The sequence below is a fragment of the Monoraphidium neglectum genome, assembly GCF_000611645.1.
Source record: "Monoraphidium neglectum strain SAG 48.87 unplaced genomic scaffold scaffold01594, whole genome shotgun sequence".
In the NCBI taxonomy this organism is placed as follows: Eukaryota; Viridiplantae; Chlorophyta; class Chlorophyceae; order Sphaeropleales; family Selenastraceae; genus Monoraphidium; species Monoraphidium neglectum.
The window spans coordinates 1-10,453 of record NW_014012034.1 but is presented as its reverse complement, the minus strand read 5'-3'; the positions used below and the strand labels follow the sequence as shown (position 1 = coordinate 10,453).

Genomic DNA, 10,453 nt, shown 5'->3' with positions numbered 1-10,453 from the left:
ACCACAGACACCGCCGCACTGAGCCGCGCGACAGCCGCGCCGCTGCCGCCGCAGCCGCTGGTGATGGGGACGTCGTCGCCGCTCGGCGGGGCGAACAGCCCAGGCAGCGCCGGGCGCACCGCCTCGAGGAGCATCGGGTTGGCCCTGACGTAAGCCCCGCGCGGCGCCTCGCCTGCGGCGCTGCTGGGCTCGTCAATGGGCCCGTCGGCCCTGGGGCCGCCGCCCGGGAGCACCTCAAAGCTGGCGTGGAAGCTGATGGGCGCGGGGTCCGGTCCCTTGAACGGGCTCACGATGCTCTCAGGGGCCGCGGTAGCCTGCCATCAGGGCGAGTAGAGAACGCGGGGCGGCGTGGTGTACTGCGCTTTGCTGAAAGGACGCCTTCAGGCAGACGCGGCATGGCGCAAACGTGTGCGCGCATGCGCAATGTTCAGGCACGCTGGCGAGATGAAGGTCGGGGGCGAGGTCGACCTGGTTTGACACCTGCCCCTCACCTTGCAGCCGAAGGTGCCCTTGGTGAAGAAGGGGCGGCGGACAAGGGCACGCGCGGCTGTGCCAGCGGCACAGGTGCTGCTCCCGGCCCAGACGAACCTCCAGGACTGCATGGCTTGTGATATTGTCATTGTGGATACCAGGGCACTTCACGGGTGCTGCAGGTCGCTGGAGGGTTGCCCTTGTGAGCTGGCGGGCCGTATGAGGGCGTTTCTGGCTGGGGTGATTATGTAATATTACGCGCATATGTTGCGTTGTGCACATGTATAGATTCTGTTCAAGTTCAACAAGTCTTCGTAGCCATTCAAGGGTGACGCGCTACACACCCCAGAGGCTGACGGCGTCAGGGTACAGTGCATGGCTACAGTGCATGGCTGCCGGCTGGCTCATGAGCGTGTACTACAGCACGGGGCGTGGACACAGCGTTTGAAATGAGTTACAGTGTACACAAGAGGAGGACGATTGCAGAGCAGCCGCAGAAACGGCTAGTTGAAATGCTCCCGGGACTTCTCTACCCAACCTGACATCCTCACAATCCCACACTCCCTTCATGAAGGCGATTCAGTTGTGGTTAGCCTGAGAGGCGTCGTTTTTTTCATGTTGAATTGGGCGTGCAGTGGGAGTGCACACGGTATGTGTGCGGTGGGGCGGCATGCCCGCGCAAGTGGTGGTGGGCTGCTGGCAAGGCTGAATCAGCACTTCGCAGCGCAGGGCAACAGTGCCCGCCGCCCGGCCGGGCGCCTCTGTTCATGCGCATACGTGCGTGCCGCGCAGAACCCAGCTGAGCGGATCCTGCAGGCAGCCCTTCATGCCAGGTACACTTCGTAGTAGCGGTCTACTGGCAGCTTTGCCAGAGTCTGGCAGACTGGACTTGGCCAGGCCTTGCCGGTTGCAACCTGGCCCGACACAGACGCGCGGGGCGCCGCGTAATAGTGCAGGTGGCCGAGCTTGGGGTGGTCAGGCGACGGAAACACTGGGGCAACGTCTCCGTTTGGGAGCACCACGTGCAAGTGCGCACCGCCGTCGACGAGAGGGAGGGGCGGGACCCAATCGTCATGATCCGATTCTGTATCGCCATCCCACTCCGATTCTTCGGAATCTGGCTCCCGCTCGCTTGCATCGCCCACCACCGCGCCCAGCGCCCTGAGCTGCTCGATCCTGTCGCGGGCCGTGCTGCACGGCGGCAGGCGCAGCAGCCGCGTGCCGACGCCAGGCAGAGCCCTCACATTAGTGTAGTTGGGCGCGAGGATGATCGGCTCGCCATCAGCATTCCACAGCAGCGGGTACAAGCAGCCGCCGTACATCACATGCGTCGCTGTCTCGAGGGTGATCGCAGTTTCCGAGGCTGCTGCTGCTGCGGCGGCGGCGGCGTCCGCCAGGACCGCAGACGCCGCAGGGCTGAGCCGCGCGAAAGCCGCGCCGCCGGCTCCGCCGCCGGCGCCGGCGCTGGGGGTGTCGTCGCCGCTCGGCAGGGCGAGAAGCTCTGGCATCATCTGACGCACCGCTTCAAGGAGCATCGGGTCCGCCCTGACGGCGTATGCCACGCGCGGCGCCTCGCCTGCGGCGGCGCCGCTGGGCTCGTCCGCGGGGCCGTTGCCAGGCAGCACCTCGAAGCTGGCGTGGAAGCTGCCGGGCGCGGAGCCTGGCCTCTTGAACGGGCTCATGACGCCCTCAGGGGGTACCATAGCCTGCCATCAGGACGTGTGGGACAAAGGATGGCGTGGTGTAGCGCGCTTTGCTGATCGCAAGCTTTGCGGCAGGTGCGGCATGGCGTAAGCTTGCGCACTCATGCGCAATGTTTGGGCACGCCGGCGAGATCAAGGTCGGGGGCAAGGTCGACCTGATCTGACACCTGCCACCCACCTTGCTGCAAAAGGGGCCCTTGGTGAAGCCGGGGCGGCGGACAAGGGCGCGCGCGGCTGTGCCAGCGGCGCCAGTGCTGCTGCGGGCCCAGCCAAAGCTCCAGGCCTGCATGACATGCAACATGGTGGTTGCTGATACGAGGGAGGACAACGAGTGCTTGCAGGTCCCTAGAGAGTTGCCCTCGTCAGCTGGCGAGCCGTATGAGGGGAACGAGCGCGTTTCAGGTGATCATGTAAAATTACGCAAGTACCGTATGCGGCATTACGCCAGGTCTAGCTGCTGCGAACATGTCTAGCGTGTCACACGGCTTTGCATTATGATACTCTCAAGGGTGCCGCGCTACACACCCAAAAGGCTGACGGCGTCAGAGTGCATCGCTGCTGCTGGCTGGCAGCCCTGCCTGCTACAAGCTCATAGAGCTTGTACAACAGCACCGGCCGGGGACACAGCTTCTTGAAATGAGTGCTACAACGAATGAGGAGGACAATTGCAGAGCGGGCCGCAGAAACGGCTAATTGCAATGGTTTGGCTTCTGGGACTTCTCTGCACAACCGGACATCCTCACAATCCCACACTACCTTGATGAAGGCGATTCAGTTGTGATTATCATGGACTGAGAGGCCTGATTTTACTTTGAATGGTGTGTGCTGAGGAAGTTCAAACGGTATGTGCGCGGTGGGACAGCATGCCAGCACAAGTGAAGGTGTTATGTCTGCTGGCAAGGCTGAATCAGAGCTGTGCAGCGCAGGGCAACAGTGCTATGCGTGCGGGGCGGCTCCCAAACCAATTTCATTTTGTTGTTGCAATCCGCACCAGCCTTTTGGACCTACCTGCAACCCTGTTGACACCCAAACTTGCAGGGGCGTGGATCCACACCTTCCTGGATGTGAAACGTCCTGCACTAGAATTCACGTCTGCTGCAAGCCACAATTTTATCAAGTGCCCGGGGAGAACATATGTTTACGATATGATTTGAGACTAAGACCCAGGAGTGTTGCCGCAGCTGGTGAGCCAGGCGCATGTGTACACACATGCAAGCGAGGGGCCGCCTCAGAGCGCCTTGTAGCAGGACGCAGCGCGCTCTGGCTCGGTCAACAAGTTTTCTGCAGCACGGCGCAACACCCAGCAAACAGATCCTGATATCCCAGGATTCCCTGGGTGCGCCACCGCTTGGCACTCTGCTGTGCCGGCCGGCAAACAGCATTCGGCACCAGCTACCCAACGAGCGGGCAGCGCGCCCTGCTGCCCAGCAGGCCAGAGGTCTCTCCATGCATGCGCATGCGTGCGTGCCGCGCAGGACCCAGCTGAGCGGATCCTGAAGCCAGCTGTTCAAGTCAGGTACACCTCGTGGTAGCAGTCGATGGGCAGCTTTGCCAGATTCATTTGACGTGCCTCTGGCCAGCCCTTGCCGGTCAAGATCCCGCCCGACACAGTTACGCGGGGCGCCGCATAATAGTGCACGGTCATGTCGTCGTGCTCTAGTGTGAATACCGGGGCAACCTCGCCGTTCGGGTACACCACGTGCAGGCGGGCGCCGGCGTCAAAGAGAGGGGCGTCTCCTGCCTCGTACGGCGCAGTCTTTCTCGCGTCGCCCACCACGGCGCCCAGCGCCTTGAGCTGCTTGATCCTTTCGTGGGCCGTGCTGCAGGGCGCCAGGTCCAGCAGCCGCGTGCCGACGCCTGGCAGCGCCCTTGCGTCGATGTAGTTGGGCGCGAGGATTATCGGCTCGCCATCGGTATTCCACAGCAGCGGGTACAAGCAGCCGCCGTACATCACATGCGTCGCTGTCTCGAGGGTGATCGCAGTTTCCGAGGCTGCTGCTGCTGCGACGGCGGCGGCGTCCGCCAGGACCGCAGATGCCGCAGGGCTGAGCCGCGCGAAAGCCGCGCCGCCGGCTCCGCCGCCGCCGCCGGCGCTGGGGGCGTCGTCGCCGCTTGGCAGGGCAAACAGCTCTGGCAGCGCCCGACGCACCGCTTCAAGGAGCATCGGGTCGGCCTTGACGGCGTATGCCGCGCGCGGCGCCTCGTCTGCGGCGGCGCCGCTGGGCTCGGCGGCGGGGCCGTTGCCAGGGAGCACCTCGAAGCTGGCGTGGAAGCTGCTGGGCGTGGAGCATGGCCCCTTGAACGGACTTATGGCGCCCTCAGGGGGTACCATAGCCTGCCAGCAGGACGTAGGGAACGGGGCGGCGTAGTGTAGCGCGCTTTGCTGATCGCGCGCTTTGAGGCAGGTGTGTCGTGGCACAAACGTGTGCACACATGGACAGTGTTTGGGCATGCCGCCGGCGAGTCGAAACCCGGGCGAGGTCGACCTGATTTGACACCTGCCTCTCACCTTGCTGCCGAAGGTGCCCTTGGTGAGGGCGGGGCGGCGGACAAGGGCGCGCACGGCTATGCGAGCAGCGCTGCGGCGGGTCCTGCCGAAGCTCCAGGACTGCACGGCTCGGATGATTGTCATTGAGAACACGGGTGCTTCAGGTCCCTAGAGAGTTGCGTTCGTGAGCTGGCGGGCCGTATCTGGGGAACGAGCGCGGCTCGAATGATTATGTAAAATTACGCGGCTTTGCGGTCTTGTGCGCATGTATAGCGTCTGTTGTGTTCAAAATATGCTTTGCATCATTTTTGGGGTGACGCGCTACACACCCAGACGCTGACGGCGTCAGGGCAGCCGTCCACCCTGCTACACTACAAGCTCACAGTGCGGGGGATGTAGCCCCCGGAACACAGCTCCTTTGAATGGGTGATACACCAGATGAGAAGGACGATTACAGCGCGAACAGCCCAAACCGTGAGTTGAAATGGTCTGGCTCCTTGGGACTGCACCCAACCTGACATCCTCACAATCCCACACTCCCATCCATCCACGGCAAAGACGCAAGGGTCAGGCTGGCAAACCAAGAAGAATGTTTGATTTGATACTGCATTTCACAGTATGCAGCTGTGATTACGCAGTGTACGTTTCAAGAGCCACCCAGAAGCAGCAGGCAAGGGGCCAAGATCTTGGCCGTTTCTAGAAACGGCTAAAAGCGGCCCTATCCGTTCCACGCCACTCATCAGCATATGCAACGCGGCCCGATAGGTTCAAGCGCGCCGACAGGGGCGCGTGGGCAGGCGCAAAGAAATCTGCATGGCGCATACGTCTGCTCCTGGTCGAGCCAGTCTGTGGGCAGCACGAATCAGGCAGCAGATTTCAGGCAGTGCAGTATGACCGCTGGGATGCACACGGCGCAGCGTGCCGGGTGCCGCCAGATTAGCACAATTGCCAGCATGTCTCCAAGAGCCAGTTACACGGCGACGCCCGCCTCAAGGCGCCTCAACTCCCCAACAGGACGCTTTGCACCTCAGCGCGCCGCCCCAACTGCAACTTCAACCCAGCTATGTGAAGTTCCGTCATCACGTGCACAGTGATGTTGTGCGAGCTGGAGCGGTTCTCAACAAGTCCCTGAGATACAAAGGCACCGCCAGCTCAGAAGAAGCGCCACATGCCATAGGCTTGCTTGCGCCAATGTTGACTGGCAGTGACAAAGGCATAAGCAAAACGCAATCCTGCAACACTTGTGCAAAGCGTCGAGGGGGCGAAACAAGTTGTTATGAGCAATCAAACCAGGTACACCTCCGTCCAATTGCAGGGCAGGCTAGAAAGGTTGGCCCGCGTGACATCACGCCGCGCCTTGCTGGGGGCCACTCGCCCAGACACGCTCAGGGGGGGTGCCGCGATGAAATGGTTGGCGTTGTTGCTTGAGTTCTCTGCCTCAAAAATAGGGGCAAAGTCCCCGTCGGGCAGCACGGCGTGCAGGCGGCCTCCACCCTTGATGAGAGACCCCCAAGAGCTGTAATGCGACCCTTTTTGCCTTTCCGCTGCATCCCCAACCACCGCGCCCAGCGCCCTCAGCTGCTTGAGCCGCTCCTCAGCGCTGCCGCAGGGCGTCAGGCACAGCAGCCGCGTGCCGGCGCCCTTGGCCACGCTTACCTCGGTCCAATCAGGGGTGAGGATCATCGGCTTGCCGTCGGCATCGCGGATGACAGGGTAAATGCAGCCGCCGTAAATGACGTGCGTCGCAGCGGCAATATCCACCGACCCGCCTGCCGGGGCGCTGCCGACGTCGCAGCCGGCAGCCTCTGCGATCGCCCTGGACAGGGCAGAGTTTAGCCGCACCGAGGCCAAGCCGGCCGCGTCGCCGGCGGCGGGGGCAGCTGCGGCATCACTGCTGCCGCCGGCGGCGGCGAGCAGGCCGGGCAGGGCGCTGCGCAGCGCATCCAGCAGGGCGGGGGTGGCGCTGAGCTTGGCCACGCACGCCGCCTCGCTGGCGGCCGCGCCGGCCTCCTCGGCGGCGGCGCCCCCAGTCAGCAGGTCGAGGCTGGCATGGAAGTGGCGGGGCTTGGCGGCGGCGGCGGCGGCGGCGGCGGCGGCGGCGGCGGCGGCGGCGGCGTTGGTGGTGAGCGGCTGGGCCGGCTTGGCTGGCTGGGCTGCTGGCTGGCCCGGCTGCTGGGAAGCGGCAGAGGGCCCTGGGCCCTTGGAGGCTGGGCCGGAGGCCCCAGACGTGGTACGTGCCTGCAGGTGATGCAAGGGATGAGTGGGCTGGATGGGTCGGCGACGAGTGGGGCTGGCCGCACGCGGTGACGGGCCGCTGCGCGCTGACTAGGCCTGGTGAGCTGTGGCGGCGTGCAGGACGTCTGTGGGGGCAGCGAGTGCTTGGGCTCTCGAATGCACGGCAGGGGCGTTGTTGGATTCAAAAGCCGAGGTGCACGCACCGCGTGGTCGCCACAGTGCAGCATGACAACATGCCGGCGGTTGGAGCCAGCGTGCAAGGCAGCGCCGAAGCGGCCGCTGCCGGCCCTGGCACCGCTGATCTGGCACGGGGACGCGCGCTGGAAGAGCATCGTGGCTGTGTGAGGTTTTACACAAAAACACCAGAAATAACCTGCCACAATATGCATGCGGTGTGAAAAATGGATGTCCGCTGTGACGTGTGCTGAGCGGGATTGCGTCGCATCGGTTGGGCAAACCGATGTACGCATCAGGATTTGTTGTCCAAGGTTGAGCAGAGGGGCACCAACTCAGAACACAAGCCACTTCTGATATATAATGGACACATTATGCTGTGCAAGGTTGTAGTCGGGCCTCAGGTGGTAGCTTTGGGGCAGACGATATCTTTGGGGCAACAAATTCCACGACAATCACACAATTAGAGGCATGCCCCCCTCCACCGGCAGTGCCCATGTATACCCTTGCGCAGCCTGTCATCCACCCACAGTCGGCATTTAACACCTCAAGTGCACCTCGATTCTGTGCTCCTTGCCTGGAACCTAGATAGCAGGGATCACTGACAGCGATGCCGGGCGATTCTTGTGCTGCGCGCCCTGCACACATGCGCTGCGTCACCGGCGTCCAGTGACGCTGAACGTCGGCTGCCGCGCACATACGCAGCGCATGCCGCCGTATGGGGATCAGTAGATTGCCCTATCGGTCTTTATCACGATCCAATTGACATCTGTCGCTCGCTCACAGGCGATGCTCGTCCAACGCGGTTTCGGGGCGCCCCTCGCGCACGCGGGGAGGCCCCGAGTCCCTGTTCGCATCAATGCACTCAATGCACCAGCCTGCGGTACTCCTCTGCGGAAGGCCGGCCTTCGTGGCCATGCCCTTGCTGCTGTGGCGCCCGCGTCCGCTGCTGCTCGCCGTGGGCGCGCCTCTACCGTGAAGACGCACGCCTTTTTTGGAAAGATGTTCAAGCAGGATCCGTCAGAGAACACGCGGAAGAAGTACCAAGACCGCGTGGACGCCATCAATGCCCTCGAGCCCAAGATCCAGGCCATGTCCGATGAGGAGCTGCGCGGCATGACCGAGCAGTTCAAACAGAGGGTCAAGCGGGGCGAGTCCCTCGACTCACTGCTGCCCGAGGCGTTTGCGGTGGGCACCGACGCGCGCGGCGCATGTGTGGCGCGCGACGGCAGGCGCGCATGTATGCAATGCTAGCACACTTCCTACTGCATGCATGCACTCGGAGGCGCCAATTGGGGATGCGGGTGCGCCTGTGTGCATGCACACTGCTCGGTGTCCTGCTGGTCAACTCGCCGTGCTGGTCAACTCGACCCCGCGCAGGTCGTTCGCGAGGGCTCGCGCCGCGTGCTGGGCCTGCGGCCGTTTGACGTGCAGCTCATCGGCGGCATGATCCTGCACGACGGCCAGATTGCCGAGATGAGGTGCGGGACAGGGGTGCTGCCGCCCCCCCATTTGCGCGACGCCGCTGCCGTCCACCCAGCGGCCCAGCAGGCGGGCTCATGAGTGCGCCCAAGCAGGCGCACCCCCCAGCCTGTCGGCCTTTGAGCACGCCGCCCCTTGCTCTACCCCCTCCGCCCCCATGCAGGACCGGCGAGGGCAAGACGCTGGTGGCGGTGCTGCCGTCGTACCTGAACGCGCTGTCTGGCGCGGGCGTCCACGTGGTGACCGTGAACGATTACCTCGCGCGCCGCGACAGCGAGTGGGTCGGGCAGGTGAGGGGCTGCTGCTGCCGCTGTTGAAACGCCGCGGGGGCTGGTGGAAGACCGGTGGTTTTATTGGTTAAGGAGGGGCCGGCTCCGCGGCCGGGCGTGTGGGCCGGGCGAAGGGGTGGCTCAGCAAGAGGGCAAGGCGGCGGTTGCGGTTGGGGCGGCGAGGGCAGCGGGCGGGGGCAAAAGGGGGTTAGGGCGGACGGCTAGGGTCATGGCCAAGGCGGCGACTTGGCTTGATGGATCTTGCGGAAGTAGGAGCAGCTCCGCCGGCGAGGCGGCGGCCCGCGCTCGCCGCGGCTTGAGCCAGCGGGGCGGGCGCGACGAGCGGGGGCCCCGGCAGCGTCGCGGCAGGCGCGCTTCGCGGCGCAGGGGCCAGCAGCGACGTGACGGGCGTCGGCGGCGTGCAGCAGGGTCGAGGCAGCTGCGGCTGCAGCAGCTGCGGCTGCAGCAGCTGCGCAGCGGCAGCGGCCGCAGCGGCGCCGTGCGCACGTCGGTCGGCTGCTAGCAACAGCATACAGCACCCGGCGTGGACTGATCAACGCGTCCCTCCGCCCTGTGCTCACCAGCACGGGCTACCAGTGCGCCCAGCCTCCCATCACCTCTCCCGCGCACCTACCCCATGCCACTCCCAACCCCCCTGCCCCGCCCTTCACCCCACTGACCATTTCACCGAGTCCCGCCCTCGAAAAACTCTACGACCCTCCCCTCACATATATCGCGCTCACATCCACACCTACACACTCACAGTCCACACACGCCCTCTCTCACACACATGCACACCCGCAGGTGCCCCGCTTCCTGGGCATGAACGTGGGCCTCATCCAGGCGGACATGGACCCCGAGAGCCGCCGCGCCGCGTACGCGAGTGACATCACCTACGTCACCAACAGCGAGCTGGGGTTCGACTACCTGAGGGATAACCTGGCGGGGGTGGGTGGCTGCTGCTGCTGCCGCTGCGGCTGGGATGGGATGCGTGGGGCTGGGGCTGGCGCGGCGGATGCGGCGGCTGGGCGGGGATGCATGGGACTGTGGCGGTGTGCTGCTCTGTGCTGTACTGCAGTGCCGGTCGCACCCCTGCGGTCCTCCAACAAGCGCGTCGAGAGGAACAGCGGCAAAATGGCGTTGAAAGCGTAGACAGCCGGCGGTTGGCGCCGTCGCAGGCGCAGGCGCAGGCGGCAGCGGCGGGCTGATGAGGCCCAAATCGGCAGGTTTGGAGCAGCCGCGCGGACGCCCCCGTGGTGCTGTCGCGCGAGCATCACTCTGACCCTCTTGCCGCGCCCGCCCCTGTCCTCCCAGGCCCCCGCGGAGCTGGTGCTGCGCGCCGCCCAGCCGTTCAACTTCTGCGTGATCGATGAGGTGGACTCGATCCTCATCGACGAGGCGCGCACCCCCCTCATCATCAGCGGGGTCAGCGACCAGCCCAGGTTGGTGTTGGGTGTATTTGTGGGTGTGAGTGAGTGTGTCAGTGTGTGCGTATGTGCATGTGCATGTGCATGTGTGTGTTTGTGCGTGGAGGGGGGGTGCGCCCACGTGCTTCATGGGTGTTTGGGCGGCAGTTGGGGCGATCCAGGGGACTGCTTCGCAAACGTGGTGCATTGCGCAAGCTCCCGCAG

General features: G+C 64.4%; 4 protein-coding genes across 4 annotated transcripts; 1 reads left to right on the top strand and 3 right to left on the bottom strand.

Moving 5' to 3' along the window:
- Window positions 1–1,295: 1,295 nt before the first annotated feature.
- MNEG_8406 (hypothetical protein) lies at window positions 1,296–2,153 on the bottom strand (the record flags this gene model as incomplete). The annotated part of the gene is made up of 2 exons (XM_014043124.1): window positions 1,296–1,436; window positions 1,716–2,153. 2 exons carry the CDS (start codon window positions 2,151–2,153, stop codon window positions 1,296–1,298), a joined length of 579 nt encoding a protein of 192 aa, XP_013898578.1.
- A 1,528-nt stretch (window positions 2,154–3,681) lies between these two features.
- On the bottom strand, window positions 3,682–4,806 carry MNEG_8405 (hypothetical protein; the record flags this gene model as incomplete). The annotated part of the gene is made up of 2 exons (XM_014043123.1): window positions 3,682–4,509; window positions 4,684–4,806. The coding sequence occupies 2 exons, from the start codon at window positions 4,804–4,806 to the stop codon at window positions 3,682–3,684; spliced, it is 951 nt and encodes a 316-aa protein (XP_013898577.1).
- Window positions 4,807–5,946: 1,140 nt separating this feature from the next.
- MNEG_8404 (hypothetical protein) lies at window positions 5,947–7,229 on the bottom strand (the record flags this gene model as incomplete). The annotated part of the gene is made up of 2 exons (XM_014043122.1): window positions 5,947–6,900; window positions 7,101–7,229. The coding sequence occupies 2 exons, from the start codon at window positions 7,227–7,229 to the stop codon at window positions 5,947–5,949; spliced, it is 1,083 nt and encodes a 360-aa protein (XP_013898576.1).
- Window positions 7,230–8,073: 844 nt separating this feature from the next.
- Window positions 8,074–10,264, top strand: MNEG_8403 (Protein translocase subunit secA; the record flags this gene model as incomplete). Its single annotated transcript, XM_014043121.1, has 6 exons — window positions 8,074–8,259; window positions 8,452–8,552; window positions 8,717–8,830; window positions 9,096–9,333; window positions 9,627–9,770; window positions 10,137–10,264. Coding segments are annotated over 6 exons (911 nt in total), but the record flags the coding sequence as incomplete, so codon positions are not given.
- Between the last annotated feature and the right edge of the window lie 189 nt (window positions 10,265–10,453).